At 40.4% G+C, this 21743-nt stretch overlaps 2 protein-coding genes and 1 long non-coding RNA gene across 6 annotated transcripts; 2 read left to right on the forward strand and 1 right to left on the reverse strand.

Moving 5' to 3' along the window:
* Positions 1–994: 994 nt before the first annotated feature.
* rundc3aa (RUN domain containing 3Aa) lies at positions 995–18148 on the reverse strand. Of its 3 annotated transcripts, none has more exons than XM_037791760.1 (12): positions 18017–18148; positions 15714–15943; positions 6380–6507; positions 6005–6138; positions 5817–5902; positions 5466–5555; positions 3818–3898; positions 3566–3731; positions 3307–3464; positions 2871–2984; positions 2611–2717; positions 995–1896 (listed from the first exon to the last, which is right to left on the reverse strand). In XM_037791760.1, the coding sequence occupies exons 2-12, from the start codon at positions 15818–15820 to the stop codon at positions 1754–1756; spliced, it is 1314 nt and encodes a 437-aa protein (XP_037647688.1). In that variant the 5' UTR covers positions 15821–15943; positions 18017–18148; the 3' UTR covers positions 995–1753. The 3 variants fall into 3 exon arrangements, with proteins under 3 accessions (XP_037647688.1, XP_037647690.1, XP_037647689.1); XM_037791762.1 differs by having other exon boundaries at positions 6392–6507; positions 18017–18147; XM_037791761.1 differs by having other exon boundaries at positions 15714–15940; positions 18017–18144.
* On the forward strand, positions 7296–12818 carry LOC119501430. Of its 2 annotated transcripts, none has more exons than XR_005209823.1 (2): positions 7296–7727; positions 10236–12818. It is a non-coding gene; the product is annotated as an uncharacterized LOC119501430 (long non-coding RNA). The 2 variants fall into 2 exon arrangements; XR_005209822.1 differs by lacking the exon at positions 7296–7727 and adding an exon at positions 9180–9376.
* Positions 17634–21547, forward strand: rnf113a (ring finger protein 113A). Its single transcript, XM_037791763.1, has 10 exons — positions 17634–17834; positions 18887–18966; positions 19050–19148; positions 19296–19403; positions 19786–19895; positions 20484–20590; positions 20838–20927; positions 21004–21097; positions 21176–21282; positions 21396–21547. The coding sequence occupies exons 1-10, from the start codon at positions 17729–17731 to the stop codon at positions 21464–21466; spliced, it is 972 nt and encodes a 323-aa protein (XP_037647691.1). The 5' UTR covers positions 17634–17728; the 3' UTR covers positions 21467–21547.
* The last annotated feature ends 196 nt before the right edge of the window (positions 21548–21743 follow it).

Raw genomic sequence — 21743 nt, forward strand, 5'->3', positions numbered from 1 at the left:
TCATAACACACGTATTCACGATGAGTTTTAACTTGCTTAGCTATTTCATTTCATTTCAAAATTTATATCGAAAATGTAAAATAAAAAATAAATTAAATTAAAATTAAAAAAAGAGAATGATCATACAAACAAGTGGGCAGCCAGAAAGAAAAGTAATATTTATATACAATGAAAAGCATAAGAAAAATAAATTGTCAAATACTTGATGCCTTGGTTTACATATTCGAAAACAATGATCAAATTTTATTTATTTATTGGTTTAAAGATGCACATTGGAAATTATTATAAAATAAATTACATAATCCAACAAATTATTAATTGAAAAATTAATAATAAATAAACATTTAGATATATAAAATAAAATATAAAAATAACTGTATTATTATTAATAATATTTTTATTATTATTATTTCAGTTCATTTTTTAAATGTATTGTCAGGGGTCTTTTTTGTACTGTACTACTTAAAACAATATTTTTTGTTATATGCATTGCAAATTATTAACAAAGAAAATGACATAATATAAAACAAATTATTAATTGAAAATGTAATAAATAAATATCAAAATATTTTAAAGAAAATATATAAAAAAAACGAATTATTATTATTATTTTAGCTCATTCAGATTTCTGTTCTGGAAATGTATGCAAATTAGCACATATTTAGAGGAATTTGGGGAAGTTTCATGGTGATACCTATTAGTTACATATTTTTAGCCTATTCTCCCAGTAAGATTTATCTTATCTTTATAATTTATCTACCCACGTTTCCCTGTAAAGCCCTCAGGTTGTTTTTAAGAATTAATAAGCATTTTGGGAATTCATGCAATATGTTGCACCTAATAATGTTAAACCACAAGATGGAGCCAGAACACACGTGTCCCATGCAACAAGCTGCTCAATCCAACATCTCATTTAACCTCCTGTTATTTTTAAAGAATCATCTTCCAGTCTTACTCTCCAAACAACGTTGTGATCCACACAAACAGACACACATAATGGAAAAAAAGGCAGTTTATTGCAACACAAAACAAACAGAAATAACTCAATGTATACGTGTAGAAAGAACATACTGCTGTATTGGATAAAAATCAGATAAATGAACGTATGCGGTTGATTAAGATTTGATAGATTCAATAAATAGCTGCACAGATTTAAAACAGTGTTTGAAGCAGGAATGATATGCACGTTCAGGGGTGGCAGACCCCAGATACAATTCAGTCACGCCCATAAAACATACGTCTCAGTGCTACGTCACTGTGAGGACAGTCTTTATACGGATAATCTGCATCTCTTAAAATGATCTCTCTTTGCAAGTGGCTGCATCCAAAGAGCTGCAAGTGCTGTTTTGGTTACATTTGGACAAGAAAGTTGAAGCACAAACACACAGATGATGCCATGGGGGAAGAATACTGATTAAATAAGGAGCAAGATGGGAAAACTATTTGAGGAAATCAAGGTCTGACAGGAGTTTACAGAGGATTTCACAGATAGTACAAAGTGGTTGTGAGAGAAGAGTCGAGCAGATAAGGCGAGGAGCAGGGAAAGAACCAAAAGAGATGGATCCTTTCAGCTTCAAGATGACGTCACTCTCATGTGTACAAAAATCCAGAGATGGTGTCACGACTTCTCGTGGAGCTGTTGATGGTCTTGGTGGATTCTTGGGAGCAGGGGTTTTGGTCGGGTTCGTGGTCAACGCAGCATCACCAGGCAGGCAGACAGGCTGGGGGTTAAATCTCTGTTGGTCTGGAGCTCTTAGCTGGGAGTGAGCGCAGGGCTGGGGTCAGTGCTGATGTTGACCAAACACTCGCTGGACTTGAGGCTGGCCAGCGACCTGGAGCTCGGTAAAGAGGCCAGAGAGCCACACAGACCCAGCATGGAGGGAGTGGTGTCTTTTCCTACAGGGGACAAAACAAGAGGAGAAGCACAATAAAACGGAGCCTCTGCTCGTGCATACTTCAAGCTGCCCACGTGAAACACCATAAGCAGCCATCAAGCCTGCCTTTGTATGAGTATGTATGTACATGTGCAGGGGTGGCTGCCTCTGAGAGGCTTTTATGCAACAGAGGGAAGTGTGCAAATATTCCTACTCAAGCAGAAATGTTGTAACTTTACTACTGTGTTTTCTAGTCTGGAGTACGCTAAGTCAAATGTAGCTGCTTCAAGATGTACTCAGTTACTTAGGAATATTGCAATAAAGCCGACAAAAAAGATTTGTCGCAAGCTTTTAGTATGTTTAGTATGTGGTTAACGGGTAAAACTTTTATTTTAGAATCAGAATTATTATTGTTATTACTCCCTTTTTAATAATAATAACACCTTATTTCTATTGTCATACCTTCTTATCTTATGTTCTTTTTTTCGTCATGTATGATCTCTGCCTGTTTTTTTATTTTGAAGCACGTTTTATTTTGAGTCTACGTATGTCATATGAAATGTGCTATATAAATAAAACTTGATTGTTTGATTGATATTGCATAAAATGAAGCAAATTAATGCATAAAGTGCAACAAAAAAACAACAGGATAACAGTACACTACAAATCACTGCAGGTTTAAATGTTGCAGTGAATATGTTGAGATGAATGCAGTAGCAGTGACAAGTGTTTCTACCTCCTGAAGTCCAGGCAGCGTCTCCGTTCTGTCTCCCATCAGCCCTCTGGGAGTCAGAGTTCAGACTGACATCAGCAGAAAGTTGCTCCAAACTGTGGAAACTCCTCCTGGATGGACAAAAACATCATCAAGGCACAATAATCTGAAGTTCTGGACATTAATTGCATCTATAAGCGTCTGCTAACTTGTGCTATGTTTGTTATTTACCAATAGGGATCACATATATTTATATATGTAACATACTGTTCATGTTAGTTTACCTGCGGAAAAGTTTGACATCACCCAGGTTGTTTGTGATGGTGGACCACTGGTTGACCAGCGGGATGGAGAGATCTTTAGCCAGATGGGAGGAATCACACGGCATGAGGGCAGAGCTGCATGAAGCACACAGTACAAATAACTAAATTGAGAAGTGATACTTTTAGCAAACAAATAGGTTGGCTTAACAACATCAAGGATGGCACCTTCAGGTATGTTTTTTATTGCATCTCAATGCACTTGAAATCAGATGGGTCAGAGTAAAACAGGTGTAGCTTCTCAATGAGTATTGCATCATTTCTTTTCATTTTCTACGGAGAAACCTGCTGAACGTGCACATACTGTATAATGCTGGGAAGCTAATGTGTGTTTGTGAGAGAAGGGACAAATAAAATATATTATATAAATGTGATCCATAGTTTGTGTGCGTTCTCTCACAGTTGTGCCTGCAGCTCCAGCACGACGGCCTCTAGCTCCTTCTTCTCCTGCTGGCTCTGGACTGTCAGCTCCTCCACCTTGGATCTCAGGCGCTTGTTCTCCGTCTCCACGTTCTTCAGCTGGGATTCCCGCAGGCGCACCAGCTCCTCCAGGTAACCCTGCAACATGACAGTAAGGTGATTTATGTATGCAGAAGTCCATAATGAAAGAGAAGAATAAAAACAGCTGTAACTTGGTTTTAGCAGCTGTTGTGCGTCACCTTCTGGGCGTAGACGATCTTAAACCTCTGCTCCATCTTGCGACACTTGTTGCTCCAGCTCTCCTCGTCGGTCACCAGAGGGATGTAGGGATGCTCGGGGACACTCTCCTCGCTGTTACTGCTGTCCACGCTGCGACGGTCATCCTCGTCACTCAGGTAGTCGTAGCTGCACAGCGGAGAGGCGACAATGTTGCAGCGTCGCATATTCACACAAATGTGATGCTAAAACTGGAGTGACGGGATCAGTCTCACCTCTGAGTGAACTTCAGGTAGGGCGTGAAGTCAATCACAGCGGAGGATTTCCCATCCAGAGTTTCCCCCTTCAAGCAAAAACTGCAGAGACAAAAAAACAAATTGAAAAAAATGATATTTATGTCACAAACCTGAAGGGTAAGTACATTAAATATCAATGTATTGAAATGCCGGATGGAAGCCACATATGCAAAAATTTTCGGCTTTATATGTATATAATGCATGCACTACTCTATATGTAATGGCCCCTTTTATACTGTATATGTGTCAAACCTACATTCACTTACATAATTGATACGGAAATATATTAAACATGAGAAAGTACATATACATCTTATCACAATGTATTATTCATGAATACAAACTGCCTACTAAGACTAAACGGAGGAGTTGGGACCCCAAATGAGATTGCAAGATTTCTAAGACAGATACATTGATATTTATTTGATATATTTTTTTTATTAAAAAAGTAATTAAATAGTTTTGAAATACCAAATTATTTCAGAATAATCTGTTAAATTGAACTCCTAAAATAGAATATGCTATACTGAAATTCATATTCCAACTTTTAGACTCTTTAATCCCTAAATATTGGGCCTAAAAATAATGTAACAGGCATAGACTGTATATATGAAGTGGACGTAGTCACCGTGACGTCACCCATTGGTTTTGTGGACTACGGTTTTGAAGCCTCCACATTTTGGTCGTTGCCATCTTGTTTTTTTGCAACCAGAAGTGACACGAGAGGGTGGAGCTAAGTTCAACCGAACGCTGAATAAGATGTTTTTAGGCGACAAAAATGTTCTAATTAAATTAACTCACAAACAGAAAACACACTGTGAAAGGGGTAAAGTTGTTGAAAATATGGACAACACCAAGATTATACCGGGCTAGTGACCTGTCAATCACAAGGTAGCCACGCCCTAAAGCATACCCTGCTTTATGGTCTATTTGACTCTGACGATTTTTTTTTTTAGCTCTTTATGCCTTTATTAGATAGTGACTGAGACAGTATTGAAAGGGGAAGAGAGAGAGAGAGGGGACGACATGTAGCAAATGGGCCACAGGTCGGATTCGAACTCCAGGCCGCTGCGCTAAGGGTGCCTTGGTACATGGGGTGCCTGCTCTACCAGGTGAGCTACAGTGGCGCCCCTCTAATTGACTCTAAATGGGACCATCACTTACGAAATGAACATCATGCTGTATTCAAGAAGACTTGAAACTAGCGATTGAGACCATAAACTCATGTTTACAATGTTTACTGAGGTAATAAATCAAGTGAGAAGTACATCCATACAGATGTTCCCCACTGGTAGAAGGCCAAAAAAGGTTTGGAGTCTCACCCAACTTAATAACATATAAATTCAACTTATATAGCGCTTTTCAAGGACTCAAAGACGCTTTACACTATGGGGGGAAACGGTGTGAGACAAACGGCAGAAAAACGACACACACAGGCGCACTCTCATACATACACACGGACAAATGGGTAAGGGGAGGGAGCGCTAGGAGTAGGCAGAGGAAAAAAGATGGGTCTTGAGGTGGGACTGGAATAGGGTGAGGGAATCAACTTAGGATACTTAAAACAGTGTGTATACTTATATATTTAAACACTCTGTATATGAGAGTCTGCAGTGGGCGTCGTCACCTGAAGTCAATGGCACTCAGTCCAATCAGCATGCCAGTCAGGACTTGAGCTTCCTCTCTCAGCATAATGGCTCCATCATCATAGAACCTCCTGTCAAGTGAAGAGGTGGTTATCATCTCTGAACTTTCAGATATAATACAACTGTGATTCTACCTGCATTTTCAATTTTTTTTATGTTAAAGATCTGTACCAGGCGTGTATTTTCCTCTGGTGCAATGAAAGTGATGTAGTCTACTTTGAGTGCTTAGGGTGAGCAGACATGGCCACCATGAAGCCGTAGCTTAGAATCAAAGACTAAAATAAACAAAATAAGAAATTTGTTTGATTGTCCCTTTAAATCATGAGTCTGACCTGGTTGTTCTTGTGTCCCTCAGAGCAGTGGACACATATTCAGACAGACGTTTCTCCATCAGCGCCACTCGAATCCATGCGCGTCCCTGTAGGACAACGTAAGAAGTGAGTAGGAACAGAGGGCTTTCTTTTCTGCGCTCTCAAGCAATATCCCACACACACACAATTCTGCATACAAACATCCTTGCCTTTGCTCGTGATGTGCTGATGTTCTCTATGTTTTCGATGCTGGCAATGCAGTTGTTCTGCACCTTGCTGCACGCCAGCCGGATGTATTCCCAGAAACTGCGCTGTCCATCTGAGCTGAACCAGCTTCCTGAACCTGGTCCAAGATTAAAACACTGCAATGGATCACTTCAGACAACGGCCCACACTGCAAGCATGCAATCACGGCGACGGTGCAGCTAACTGTATAATCATGCACATTTTTCGCTTCCATGGTTAATGTTTACAGTATAATCTATGCTGTAGATTTCTATTCCAGTTTCATATTAAGTTATTACTGCCTCACACTCAAAGTCATATTAACTGACTTGTCTCTCTTTTCCTTTACTGTATGTTACCTGCAGTGTTACCTTTGAAGCGGTGGCTGAGGATGTGCTCCAAAATCGCGGCAAAGTTAATAAACTCCTCGGATGAGTCATCTATGGGCTCTGCTGTGTACTTTTCTAGGAGAGTCTTTACAGAGAATCTGAAATAGAAGCACACATGGAGAGAGATGAATTAGAAAAACACAAGACAGCAATGGACAAACAATCTGGTTGTGTGCTGCACAAGCCGCTGAAATGCAGCCGTGTACTGTACCCAAGCAGACAAGTGTACTACTGTATTTGAACCCTTCAACAATAGCGGGGAGGAGGTTTTTTTTTTCTTCTTTTTTTTCGGATCAACGCCATCTGAGGTCACCCCCAATTGTCTTGTGTACTGCACAATGTACCCCTTCAGTGCTTTGGCAGTGTTATCATGAAAACAATACAATTAACCCCCTGTCCTTTCAGCCTTTGTGCAGGCTGTGATTCCAGGTCCCTTTGGGTCTCGTCTCTCTGAGGGACCGGCATCAAAGAATGATCAAATAATTCCCTCCCCCTCATCTATACATGGTGGTGTGATCTATTTAGGGCAGCCGCATCCGCAGCTTTAGTTTGGCTTTTGACCCCGCTGCACCACACGTATGCAGCTCGGAGGTTAGGAGCCGGCATCCAGGCACGGGCTCGGGCTGACCGCCTCCGCTATCGATGGGCAACACAAGCATCACCGAGGGCAAGACTGCCCTGGCAGTGGGAAAAACCTCAATAGCCAGGGGAAAGACTACCGTAGCCATGGGCAACTCCTCCATCTTCAGGGGAGTGACCACCACCTCCATGGGAGATTCCACCATCGAAAGGCAGAAGACGACGGTGGCTCTGGGACGGGCCAGCTTCAGCCGGGGAACCACGACCACCTCCTTGCGCAAAGCCTTGACGGCCAAGCGCAGGACTACCTAGATGGAAAGGACCCCTGAAGCCAGGGCTAAGACACCCAAAGCAGCCAAGCAGTCCAAAAAAGACTCTAACAATGAGTGGAAAACCACATTCGCATCAAGCAAGACCTCCTTCACCAAAGGCAGGGTTTCGTTCCTGAGGACTAAGTACGCCATCTCCTGGGGCAAATCCTCCATCTTCTGGAGCAGAACCACCGTAACTTTGGGCAACACCAACATAGCGTTGGGCAAAACCTCGGTTACACGAGGGGAGACCACGAGCTCTCTCACCACTCTGACCTTCACCCATGGGACCAAGTCTGTGTCTGTGTTCAAAACCACCCTCATCAGGGGCACAGAAACGCACAGCAACATCTACTGGGACTTTCACACTATTCCTGCTGCACACACTTAAACATCCAAGGATATTTCTATCTGGTCAGTGTTAGCAGGTCAGTAGTATTAAGAGAGTCAATAAAAGCTGCTATGTTTGTGATCAATGTGGCGTTACATCATCTGTCACCTGTTTGCACAAGGTGCATTCCCAAAGTAAGAAAGTGCTAAGTGAGTCGCACATCTAATGGGTTTGCAACCGAGTGAGATTTTCCAAAGCCATGCTGAGCGTGTTATGCAAATGTGACGGCGATGAGATGATGGTGTGTCTACTTGGCAGGGAGGGAACGTGTGAAACAGCCATGTGGGATGTATGTGCAGACACAAGAGAGTGTGTGTGTTTTTCATCAGCACTGTTCTCCTGTTTATTGTGCATCACCAACACGTCTACATCTTTGGTACAAATGTGGTATTTTTGTGCATGCATGTGGTTGATTGCCTGCATTTCCATAACTATGCTGCCATATTTCCACCAGAAAACACAGTTTTGAACTGAAGCTGGTTGATGTAACAATGCTTATAAAAGTAACATGTCTAAACACTGCTTGGCGTGATTGTTTTGTAAGTTTTTGTGAGATATTCTACGATCTAAACAACATAAATGGTAGAAATTAGAGACTCAAATGAGTAGCAAAGAGTTCAGCAAGGACACAAGTGGGTAGTAAACACCAATTGGAGGGGCCGCACCCATGTTTCAAATGGAGGGACACAAATGCAGGAGAGGTGCAATCAAAGCCTCAACATGAGGAGAACATGAACATATTCATCCTTTCACTTATCAAATGTGACACTTATCTCCACATATGTTACATACAGGCGTACACAGAGGCTATGTCTTACAATCAGAAGCTATAGGGAACAATGGCTCAGAAGAAAGTGATGTCACCGCAGATTGCCCCCTTTGCAACAATGTGTCCTTCAACCGTCCGGTGTCGTCGTGGAGATGGGACAATCGCTCCACTGTCCCCGTCCCCCCAGATAGGCTGTGGCCACCTACGGCTGCCTCTGTCCATTCACAGGGACACATGGGTGGTATGTGGCCTTCCAGAGCCCACGTCGATCATCTCAACGAAAGCATTATGCGACACGGGGGTCGCGCTATCCACGCTTAGCATTCTGGTCTGCTCTGGATTGCGACAGATGTTACTATCACCCCCGAGGGGCAGAGCGGGACGTGCTGCATGAGTGTGCGATGCTTTGCGTCGAGTGAGCCCCGAACCCCGTCGTCGAATCTGGGTCAGGAAGACGAGTCTCTCCTCAATGGGCAACACCAGCTTCACCGAGGGGAAGACGGCCTTAACTTTGGGCAACACCACCATAAAGAGGGGGAAGTCCAAGCTTGCAATGGGTGGCTCGTCCATCACCAGGGGCAAGAAAACAACATCGCTGGGCTCCTCCACCATCACCAGCGGGAAGACCAAGATCGCCCTGGGGGGCGCCTCCTTCAGCAGGGGCTCCACCACCACCTCATTTCGGAAAGCCATCTTCCCCAAACGCAAGACGCTCTAGATGATGAGAGGGGACCTCATCGCGGGGTGGCACAAAATGTCACAAGAAAGAAGAAGAACGAAGCGCCACCACAGAGAACATTCGGACACCACTTCAGCATCTGCACAGGGTCTGCTCCAACTGAGAGCCACAACTGGATTAGATTTACTTTTGGACCTTTGACTTGTTTTTGGTCATGCCGGATTTATCAAGGAAACAGGTCAGTGGCATCTAAACTCTGTCTCATAATGTTATCTGCAGAAACCAAGTAGGTCAGTCAGGTTTCAATGTTTAACAGAGCTCCAGGATGGCATAAATGGCCAATAAGTTAATTTAACCTTCTCAAAGAGATCTGACCTTTTGCATGACTTTGTCTCAAGGAAGTTTAGAAGTTTTGTTAGATATGATTTTGTAGGGAACTGTACTATTCTGTCTAAAACTTAAGATGAAGAGTGGGTAGTGAAACATATGGTCAAATCTGGACAGAAACATTTATGAAATCAAGCATCATGCAGAGTGCTGAGCCTTTGGAAAACCCCAGTGGTTCCCAGGGCTCAGTGTGGGAACCACTGATTAATGGCTGCCCGTTTGTTGATGTAATAGCATTTAAAATCATAACAGAAGAAAGTCAACTGTTGTGAAAAGGGCTTCTCTGACCCGATAAAGTGGCGGCGTTATCTCAAGGGGAACATTACGGCAGATTATTTTAAATTAACTGACGTCCTTTGATCTGAAGGGGAATTGCTGGCGTGCCTCAAATGCAAATGGATGGAGTGGAATATCAAAATGCTCTTGGTACGATTTGACACTGAAAAACAACTGCGGGGCCCTCTGACAAGCTTCTTTTGTGCCCCCTCTCGCTCAGGCTGGATCGCTGCCAAGCCCACTCTCAGCTCTCTTTAAATGCCCTCTTGTTCTCCTTTCTCACCCCTCTACTGTACTTACACAAGCGCATTTGATCCGCAGCACCACCTAGGATAACCAAAACTACATTTATCAGCAGTGACAAAAGCCTAACTCTCTCAGCTTTCTTTTTTTTCCCCTGACTCCTATCTCTCTCTCTTTCTCTTTCTGTCTAGTCTTGGCATAACCAGCAGGATCAGATGACACAGGCAGACTCCTCACTGGCCGCAGCATTGTGTAACCACCAGCCAGTGCTGTTGTTTATCGTCCTGGACTGTCGAGGGAGACGTCCTGTCCTGTACTGGATCTGCACAAAGATAAAGTGCTTCGACAAATATTAAGAAAAGAATGATAATTTGGGTCATATCTGAATAGGTTATAAAAAATGCAACTGCAGCAGGGTGTGTCTCTCTCTCGCTCTCACCGGCCCCATCTGTGAATAAGCGTCCAGGCAAAGTGTTTCATGGTCAGAGGAGGTGTAGAGGGATTAGTGTGCAAAGTGGACAGTGAGGGTGATGGGTTGAGAAGCGTGGAGAGTGTAAAGCAGATGTTTGAATATGACAGGGGGGTAAAATAGCAGGTTGATCCGCAGATGAGAGACGCCCAAATGTTAAGTCTAACCAACAGAGACTTCTGCTGTAATTTCACATATTTGATGGTAAAAAATAGCTTTGGAAATTAGGGAAAATGCAAAAGAAGGCTGCACAGAAACTGAACTAGCAAACAATGTTATTGCAGACGTGCAAAGATTTGTTCCTATTATACCTTAAAAATGGAGCTGAGTGGTGGAAAGTGACACTCTTTACTATTCAGAATTTTAAAAAGGACAACCCACGTGCAGAAGCATGTCCACGAGATATGAGTACGTGGTCGTGTTTACTACAGCGCAGGACATTTTATTCTCTCCTCTCGAGCCACGCCCCGGAAGAGCTCAAACCGAGATGCACCACATCGCCGCCCTCCGTGCTTTCACTCCCCGCTCCTTTTGTTTACAGGAAGCAGCTGTAGGGATAGCACCTCACATCAGACCTGTCAAGTCTCACTCATCTTATCTATGTTTTCTTAGGTTCACCGTGTCCACGGCAACACTGTTCCTCCAAGACGACGGCATGAGAGATTTCTTAGCCAGACTAAAGCAACAACACAGTCAATTTTAAAACATTACAGTACAGCATGTTGCCTGTAAACAAATTGTAACAGCATTTTGGCTCGGATAAACAAACTGGACTTCCCACTGACTGCAGAAAGCCTCGGCCCTGCCATGTTAAAATAAAACCTGTTGCTAGTGGCAACAGCACAGAGATGCAGTAGATCACGATGACACTGCTGTCACTGTGGACATGATAAATATCACCAAGTCTCTTCAAAGCCATTAAGACAAAGCACCTGTGGATTTTCTGATGCTGTCGGGTAAAAAAACACTGCAGCTAAAATCATCACGGTCATTTCAATGTATTACCCTCAGTCTGAAGGCTGATACAAGCCTCTGCAGGAGGACATTTTTACAAGTTTGGATTTGGATAAACTCAAAATTAGCTGAATATTCTTTTCATTTCGAAGTTGCAAATTTTTCACCTGACCGCAGCAGTCTCTTTTATTGTTTTTCTCTGCCATTATTATCTTTATCGTAACGCCTATAAGTCCCTGGCACTTGCAGAAACTGTTCCCTGTGGCGGTGCAAATGTTTGATCAGGTTTATTATACACAAATGTCTATTGCTGTACATATGTGTTTCTAATTCTAATGGGCTCCTTCTGTTAAGTATGACACTGTAAACACAAGGCACTGAAACATTGTGCCTGGTACTGGTGACCCACTTTATGCCAGATCATGTGAGTACACTTTTAAAAAAAAGAATCGTGATGATAGTTTGTCTCTGTTATGACCACCCCGGTGACAGACAGGGGAACATGTGACGACCCCAAACCAGAACAGAAACATCCCCCTTCTCTGAAGTCCCACAAAAAGACATAAGGTCTTGTTGGGAGTGTTAATCTCTGTGTGTGTTGATTGTATTTTAAACGTGTATGATGTGACAGTGAGGGAAAAGGGGTCAGGCTTTAAATATACACATACACAGGGGGGAAGTAAAGGCTTGGCCTGGTGTACTAATCTAGCACTAACGTCAGCTTAGTTACTGTAGCCAGGCAGCAGTTCATCCTGTGGAAGTAGCTGTGTCTCAGCAGCACGACAGCCTGGATCCTGTATCCTGCACCAACATGACGCCCAGCCTCTGCTGATTCAGGATCACTCTCCAATGAGACTGTGCGAACACCACAGCTTTTGACTACTTGAATCACCTCTGACCAGAATGGCATCAAGAAGAAAAACATTTTTAAAAAGGTCAGAAACATCTTGAATCTGACAGCGACACAGACGCGCCTGGAAGGAGTCGCCCTCCAACTGAACCTAATCAATGTCATGTTCATTAGAGAATGGAAAGAAACTGTGTAGCAAGCATTACTGACGGAAAGCTGTTTGTGATTTATTTCTGTCTCGTCCTGTGTGTTTGTCATTAAAATGCTTAAATGATTAAATTGGTCTTAGCACCGTCAGGCCGACCTGAAAACAACAGTGTTTTTGTTCCCTCGATAATCTTTCTCTGCGTGTTGTTGTGAGTCCCTCGTGAGAACTTTTCTTTCTTTGCAGGCATGCTCTGTGTGACGTTGTGTGTTTTGCTTCACTGTACGTGTCACTAAAAGGCAGACAGGACCTTGGATAGAAAGGTACTGGAATAAAAATGCTTGATTGTGTGTCTATTTGAGAGTCTGGACTTTGTCTTTTTTATTTATTTATTTTTTAGAGGGGTTTATTTAATTTTAAACACATTCATGGTGAATAATGCAAAAGATTATTGAGTTATAGGAGTGCCATAAAAAATAATAAATCTGTAAAATAATAAGAAAATAAATTTGTGTATAAAGATTACATAAAAGAATAAATAAGTAAATAAATAAATATGGAAATATAAAGACAAATAACAAAATATATAATATTAATTATAAGCATTTTCATTTATTTTAACATTCATTTGTTTATTTATTTCTGTATATATTAAATATATATTTACTTTTTGCATATAAATTACTCTATTTTTTCTGTATATTTACAAAAAAAGATTCTTTTAATTTCTATATAATGTCATTTATTTATTTGTATCCCTTTACTTTTTCTCTTTCTTTTCCCTATTGTTTTTATATTTCTTAAATTTTAAATAGAAAAATAGAGTAATTTATATGCAATAATAAATAAATATATATTTTTAAAAATATATAAATAAATATATACAGAAATAAATGAACAAATACGTGTGAAAATAAATGAAAATGCTTATAATTATTCTTTTATATTTTATTTATTCCTCTTTATATTTCCACATTTATTTTCTTATGCTTTTACAGATTTATTCTTTTTTATGACACTCCTATGACTCCATAAAAGAATTGAATTGAAGAATTTTAATTCCTAGAAAATAAAAAAGAGGTAAGAGCAGGATATGAATGCATGACGTGTCTTTGGCAGAACGCCTGCACACAAATATTTACGTCCCTGTCTGCAGTACTAGTAGTATTTATGACTATTCAATTTGCAATTCAAGACCAACAGCAATGCTATAATAAATTTTACGAGAGTACTATAAAAGTATTAAAGCTGTAAATGTCCCTGGTGATATCACAGAATATAAAAATACTATAAAGCAGGATAAGGTCACTATAAAATAGCTCAATCAGCTTTTGGACTATTTCAAGATGTCACCCCCGGCTCTATGAAGATAAATATTTTTCAGGTTTTTTTTATGACATTTTATAGACTAAACAGTGTATCAATTAAACAAGAAAATAATCAGCAGATTAATTCATAATGAAAATAATTGTTAGTTGCAATCCCGATATCAAAGACACATTTTAAGCCAGATTTGAAGTATTTTAGCAATATGAATTTAAGAGATTACTATGTACAACACTGAGACAATAATAATTAATATGTATTTTCTGGAGTAGCATTCATGACTGCAGTTTATTTGCAGTTCAATAACTATAGTAATCTTGCAGATAATATCAAAGGGAAAACATAACAGCTCAGTATCCTCATTAAGAATACTATTATTACTTTAAGAGTGATTATCAATGCATTCAATAAATAAATAATCTCTAGGAAATAACCACATGGTAAAGCCTATTTTTGTATACTCCTATGTTAATTAAATATTTCACAAATGAAAAGTTCAGAGTATTTTGTCATTTTGAGAACTTGAGTGCAAAATAAACATAAAAGTTTAAAGTGAAATTCGAGAGAGAAAAAAAAAAAAAAGGCCTAGTCTATATCACGATAAAAACGATATAGAAAAATATAGACATTTTTCTATCGTTATGACGATATATATCGTCATATTGCCCAGCCCTAGTATGTATATATTGCCTGTTGAGGAACATTAACATCATAAAACAGGACAAGGTCATCACATATATAATATTATTGAGTCCCTCAGAGACGGTTTAGTCCCAAAAATAATATTTATAAAAATACTAGAAATAGATTTTTAGACTATTTAGATCAGGGGTTTCCTTCCTGAGGGGTCACAAAATAAATCTGACACAAGATGATTAAAGGGATAAGAAAGAAAAACATCTTACACAAAAATAGTCAGATTTTTCCTTAAATGTGTGTTTTTTTTCTAGTGAAGTCTTGGACACATTCACATCCTGTGGGCCCCTGAAAATCACTCTTTGGTCAAACTACACAAGCAATCATGTCCACACTAGGGCATCAACCTGCCATTTTTGCATTTAGAGGAGATCACAAGACAAAAAGTTTGGAAACTACTGATTTAGATCATACAGAGATACACAACAGATGACTTAAAATGTAAATAATGTGCAAAAAAAGGAAGCCACTGTGAAGGAAGCCTCGTTACTCACCGAGTAACGTTTGAAATCCAAGAGATGTAATTTATGAGCAACTGGACATCTCATCAGGTGAGTTCTGTGGTGCACATGAGTTTACAGCCCTTAACCTCTCTGAACGCTGCACAGGACAGTGATTTATGAGACTGCACATCACAGTCCATAAGCATTCAGTGTACTGTGCAGGCTGAGAGACACTGATGGGGGGGAGGAGTCCTTGCACTAACCTTGTCCCATTCAAGGCACTCAACCTCACTGTGATGGAGGAGGAAACCTGCTGCTGGCTGTTGTATTTCCTCTCCAGCTCTATTATAGACAACAATATTATAGCACACTAGTCTCATTTTTTTTTTAAATCCTTTTTGAAGCTATCAGTATAAACAAGAAATTGAGCAGGTGTCTCAACCTGTTAAAAAATAGAAGAGCTTTTCCTCTGAGAGATCCTGCAGAAATGTCACACCAAAGGTATTTTAGAAGAGTGTTGCAGGAAAGTAATGCAATTAAGGGAATATTATCAGAGTGATGGCAGGGGTATGTGAAGGTGAAAATGCACCTGCCCATCATCCCTAGCATTTCTATAAATGTCATTTTTTTCTGCATTATGTTCCATATATTATGTGCCTTGTTTCACCCCAGGAATAAATAAACAATCTTCCATTGTGGTCAGATTATTAAATGTATGATCTGAGCCAGCATGCATGGAATGGCTACATGCAGATAAAGCTGTAAATCGACGGTGTCGTGTTATACCTGCAAACCGTGATGAGGTTTTTTCGCTCCACACCGACGCTCCGAGCAGACGCCTTTTTCGATGTCAGACCCATAGCCATTGCTGTGTGCATGCAGCCCGACTCCATCCAGCGGCGGCCCCGGGGCCTCTTCGGGATCCGTGCCCAGGCCAGGACCCTCCCTCGGCGGGCCCTGTGTCCTACAAACACCCGCTGTCCTCTGCGGGGAGCCACAGGATGCTGCTGCTGCTGCTGGAGGAGGAGGAGGAGGAGGAGGAGGACAGGAGAAGTCAAGTTAGAGGTGATTACATGCACAGGTTCCGGTTGGAACTTTTCGAAATAAAATCACAATCACTTATTTGCGTTTTACTGTGTTGATTGTCGAATATTGATACTTTTATTTCCTCCTATATTTCCGGTTTTATTCAGGGTACGTCATGCACATGGCACAGCTGAGAGAAATGATGCCTTCACATACTTTTGTATACTCGTACAAAATAGCTTTCAAGATGTACAATTTAAAAACATCATCAAATAGGCTACATCTTTCTAAATCTTTTGTTGGCTTGGCAACCTAATTTTTTTTAAATTAAAATTGAATTGTTTTTTTACATGAACATTGTCACATTTTGGTTCAACAAATCAAATAACTCCTATAGGCAAAATAATGTTAATATAAAAATAATAATAAAAAATGAAATATAAATTAATAAATAAAAACATAATCTACAAAATCATAACATAAAAATAAAATAAGGCTCCACAGTGAGAAGTCATTTGTGGATCACTGGGTGTATGCATATATATATATATATATACATTTATGTATGCATGTGTATATTTATACACATTTATGTATACATATATTCGTTTTTATCACCTTGTTCTACCATATTACTACTTTATTATTATTGATATGTTCTGTGATGTTCTGTTTTAACAGTTACCATATTTTTTACTTTATTTATTTGCTTTTATTGTCTTGTGAAGCACTTTGTAACATCTGTTTTAAAAAGTGCTATATATATAAATAAATAAATTGTTATTATTATTGCTTTATGTGACAATTCTATACAGAGCCAACAATTTTAGTTTCAGAGACTTTGTTTACTGCATTCTGGTGACTTAAAAATAGTGAAAATAATAAGTACATTGCAACAGCATTTTATGTTAAACTTTTAATTTAACCTTAAACTCCCAGGAAAGAAAACTTGCCTTAATTTGCCCCTCTGGTATGAACTTGGTGTGTGAATCTCTGGTATAAACTAATATTCATCAGTTTTTATTTATATTTCCTGCTTGAGTATTTATTTTTCTTAGTTCTCTCCATTTCTCTCTCCTTCTAATAATAATAATAATAATAATAATAATAATAATAATAATAATAATAATAACAATAATATTAATAATAATAATAATAATACATTTTATTTGGTGGGGCCTTTCAGGACACCCAAAGACACCTTACAAAAATAAAATAATACTGGAACAGATAAGAACAGCCAGACACGACAAAAACACCAGCAGAGACATTTAGGCAGAGACGTATGAGAGGGCATAAAACAGTTGAGGGAAGGACACAGACTGATGGACACTACTATATAACATATAATAATAACTACTATAAAAAACAGTGTATAGCATAGGCCTAATTACAACACTGCAGGAATAACAGTATTCAGAGGAATCACCTTTTACAGTCACTAAGGAAGGCAAAACATCAGGACTTTTCACTGTATTGGGGAATACAGCAGATAACATATACTTTGAAATTATTCAGTTTTTAAGAGAAACTGATTTAGTTAAATGAATCTAGAGTTTTCCTCAGTATTATTATTATAAGGAGAAGGAGAAGGTCTAATTATGGCCAGTAGTGATTCCTCTGTTGACCAGCAGGGGGCCTCTCTCTAAAGCCTCCGGGTCAGCAGGGGGCCTCTCTCTAAAGCCTCCGGGTCAGCAGGGGGCCTCTCTCTAAAGCCTCCGGGTCAGCAGGGGGCGCTGTGTGGCGGCGGTTATTTATACAGCAGTTGAAGGGAGATGGCGGAGTCTGAAGAGCCTAAAGCTGGTCCTTGCACTTTTCTGTTCAAAAAATCTACTAAGAAATTCTCCGGACGAAAGAGAAAAGCGAGCGACAGCGACAAAGGTAGAGATTCATCATTTACCTCGTGTTTCTTTGTGTTTTATTCAGGATGAGAGTGATGGTAACAGTTAAAGCTGTAGCTTCGTCAACGGTCCCGAAAAACGTCACAACTAACGTTATCTCAACCGGCCAAGTGTTTGTGTGTTATTGTAGTCCTGTCTTTAATTAAAAAAAACAACATTTACCTGTTAAAGAGCCGAAAGAAGCTAAAGATGAGAGCCAGTCTGTAAGCCGTTGTCTTGTTGTTGTTTTGTTTCGTCACTGTTAAAAAACAGTTCCTTTATTTGTGCTGCGTTCAAACTCCCTTGGAATTCAGAAGTGTGTAACATTATTTGCGCAGCCTGCATTGTGTGGCTTGACAGCTTAAAGGTCCCATATCATGCTCATTTTTTCGGTTCCTACTTGTATTTTTTGTTTCTATTACAACATGTTTACATGCTGTAATGTTAAAAAAAAAACTTTATTTTCCTCATACTGTCTGTGTGAATACAGCTGTATTTACCCTCTGTCTGAAACGCTCCGTTTTAGTGCATTTCAATGGAATTGTAATGGAATTGCAGTTCCATTGGGATATTACCATTTATGGAGAACAGCACTCCTGTGATGGAATAATTGATACACAAGTTAACTTTGGAAGGAAGAGGTCCAGAGCTGATGATGTCTTACAAAAGAAGGTTTATTGAAGCTTGATCAAGGAGAATTGTCAGGTCTCCACAATAGATGCTCTCTGCGTGAAGGGCCTCACAACTCTGTCCTTCCTCCCTGGTGCTGTGTCTTACCCCTTATCATGTTTTGACTTACTTCGCTCCTCTGGCATCTCTGACCCTGGTTGCCCTAGCGACTGGCTCTACGGTCTCCACTACAGGCACAGCTGTACAGATAACGGTTGCTCCTCTAGACAGGACTCCAACCCAATAATGTCAACAGAGGGACACTCTGACAAACACTCTGACCTTTCTACCAATAAGAGAGGAAGTGATGGAAAATTCCATCACAACTCCGACTTCAAGACAAGATGCAAAAAAATCAGTTCAACTCATTTATTTTTTCTCCAGATGACAACAGTGATGAGGACCAGAGCTCTGTGGTCAGAAAAGGAAAGAAAGACACTAAAGTCAACCCCATGATTCAAAGGGTACCATACTAATAATGATATTTTAAAATCCATTTTGAGTTTGTAAGTGAGGTATTCCTGACTCTGGTCTTGTCTCTGTTCAGTCAAAGAAGGTGGAGAAAGATGAAGCATCTTCCGAGGAAAGTGAAGGAGAAAAAGAGGAGAAGAAGATCACTGTTGCCTACAAGTCAAAACGCTCAGCAGTGAGTTGAGACTTTTATTTCTTATTGCATTTTAGTGCAGTGGTTTAAATCCCCCTCTGTTGTGAAGCCACGATCTCTTGGCTTGATGGAGGTATTGTAGAAATCTTTCTCACTCTTTGATATTCTCTCACGCTTGCCCCAAAAAAGAAACCAGAGGGACCCGAGGACATGGGTGCAACTGCTACGTATGAGATGGACACTGAGAAAGACAACGACGCTCAGGCGATCTTTGAGAGGAGTCAGAAAATCCAAGAGGTAAGACATGATGTTATTCTACATGGCACATTTTTCCAAAAAGCTACAATTTAATTTAATGTAGTTTAGTTAAAGGTGCTATTGATAACATTCAGCCACTAGATGTCACACCTTGTTAGAAGTGGGAACCAAACATCAGATATCTTCCACAGATATAAACAAAACATTCATTTTAGTCCCGCCAACATTTTTAAATGATTAATTCACAATCATAATAATTTTGTTTTAGGACAAGTGATGCACCTTTTTAAAAGCTCTGTGGATGTATTATTTTTCAAAAATGATTCGTCTGCATAAAAATGCTATCAATAAGACCTTTTAAATATTCAATCATTTTGAGGTTCTCTATTGATTGGATGATCCCTTTTTTCCCCTTCAACAGGAGCTGACGGGTAAAGAGGACGATAAAATCTACCGCGGCATCAACAACTACCAGAAATTCATCAAGCCCAAAGACACCACCATGGGCAATGCCTCCTCTGGCATGGTCAGGTGAGTACTAGGGGAGACATATTAATCATATGCTTTCATAAGACACTCTTCATCTATGAATGCTAAGATATAATCAATTAGTTTTGATTAGGACGTATAAAAAGACCTGGATACGGTGCCGCCGCTCAGCCTTGCTTCAAATTGTTTCCAGTGGCCACTCTAGATTGCAGCGAAAAATCCCCTTGCGGTCGAAAAAGCGTTTTCCCCATAGACCGCCATTGTAAAAGAGACATCTGTAAAACTGTTGACAGGACACCTTGAACTGCAAACAAGGTCGATTATGACTCTATTCTGAATTTTTGATTCATGGATTTTTTTGTATTTGTAAAACTTTCCTCGAGTCAAGAAAAGCAATTTAAAAATCTGTGATGTCATCACAATGTGAAGTCTATGGGCCAAACGGGGCCAGCGGGAGAAAAACTACTGTGCATATTTAATGGGCTGCATATCCCAGAAGCTAGAAAACTTCTCTGGCGTATGCGCCAGGCGAGCAATTCTTATTGGAATGAATAAGCGCCATCTTGTGGTCCGGTATCCAGTTCTTATTAATACATCCAAGGTGTTGATACATGTACTTTTTTTTAACAGAAAAGGACCAATCCGAGCCCCTGACCACCTGAGAGCTACAGTCAGGTGGGACTACCAGCCGGACATCTGCAAAGACTATAAGGAGACTGGTTTCTGTGGTTTTGGAGGTGAGATTTGTACCATTAAGGGCGCCTTTAACAAGCCAACATTTAGTCCGTTTTTAATCAAATTCTGGTGCGACTCGTTTGGGTAGTTGTGAACGCAGTAATCAAACTCTGGTGCGTAAGTATCACTTTCAGTCTGATTCGGACTATGGCTTGTGAAAGTGCCCTAAACTATCAAAGTCACCTGCTGAATAACTAAAACTCTTCAACATCTTGACCACTCACTAGCGTTCCTCTCTCCTGCTATTAGACAGCTGCAAGTTCCTCCACGACAGATCAGACTACAAACATGGCTGGCAGATAGAGCGGGAACTGGAAGAGGGCCGATATGGAGCCAACGGTGAGTTCAGGACAAGGATTTCACGGTTTTTATGCCTGCATTAGCATTTCCTGATCAATACTGTGCTTTCATCTAGATGACGAGAACTACGAGGTGAGCAGTGACGATGAGGATTTGCCCTTCAAGTGCTTCATTTGCAGGGAGTCCTTTAAGAATCCCATCATCACAAAGTGAGCCTCTTTACCTCTGCTGCTTCACTGTTTTATTACCAGTTGCAATGTGTTAATAACCAGTTAAATATCTCCCAGGTGTCGGCACTACTTTTGTGAGGTCTGTGCTCTTCAGCATTACCGCAAGTCCAAGCGTTGCTATGTGTGCAACACTCAAACCAACGGTGTCTTCAACCCTGCTAAGGGTAAGTCGAATCTGTGGAAACATCCTTCAGACTGGGGAAGAACTACTAAGAGATGCATGTGATGAATGCAATTTAATGATTTCCTTCAATCTATTATTTTCCCGCTATGCCAGAGTTGGTGGCCAAGATGGAGAAACGCGCCGCCGCCGCAGCAGACCAGCCACCATCAGATGAGGAAGATTAGCAACATCTGAACCTTTTCAGCCCTCCCCTTCTGTGTTTGTCTATGTACATTTGGAATAAAATTACTTTTTTTAGACGTTAATTGCCTCACTGTGTGGTAACCTGACCCGCCCGGTGGTTTGTTACACAGAACCATCTGAGAAGATGTCTTTGGAAACTGTTTGGAAAAGGACAGGTGATTGGATGAACCATCTGTCAATCACACTCTTGCCGAAGCCAGTCGGGAGAACAGCGAAAACATCTTTCCATCGAGAAAAACCTTCAGTGCCGTTCTTTGC

Source organism: Sebastes umbrosus, chromosome 14, assembly GCF_015220745.1.
Source record: "Sebastes umbrosus isolate fSebUmb1 chromosome 14, fSebUmb1.pri, whole genome shotgun sequence".
NCBI lineage: Eukaryota > Metazoa > Chordata > Actinopteri > Perciformes > Sebastidae > Sebastes > Sebastes umbrosus.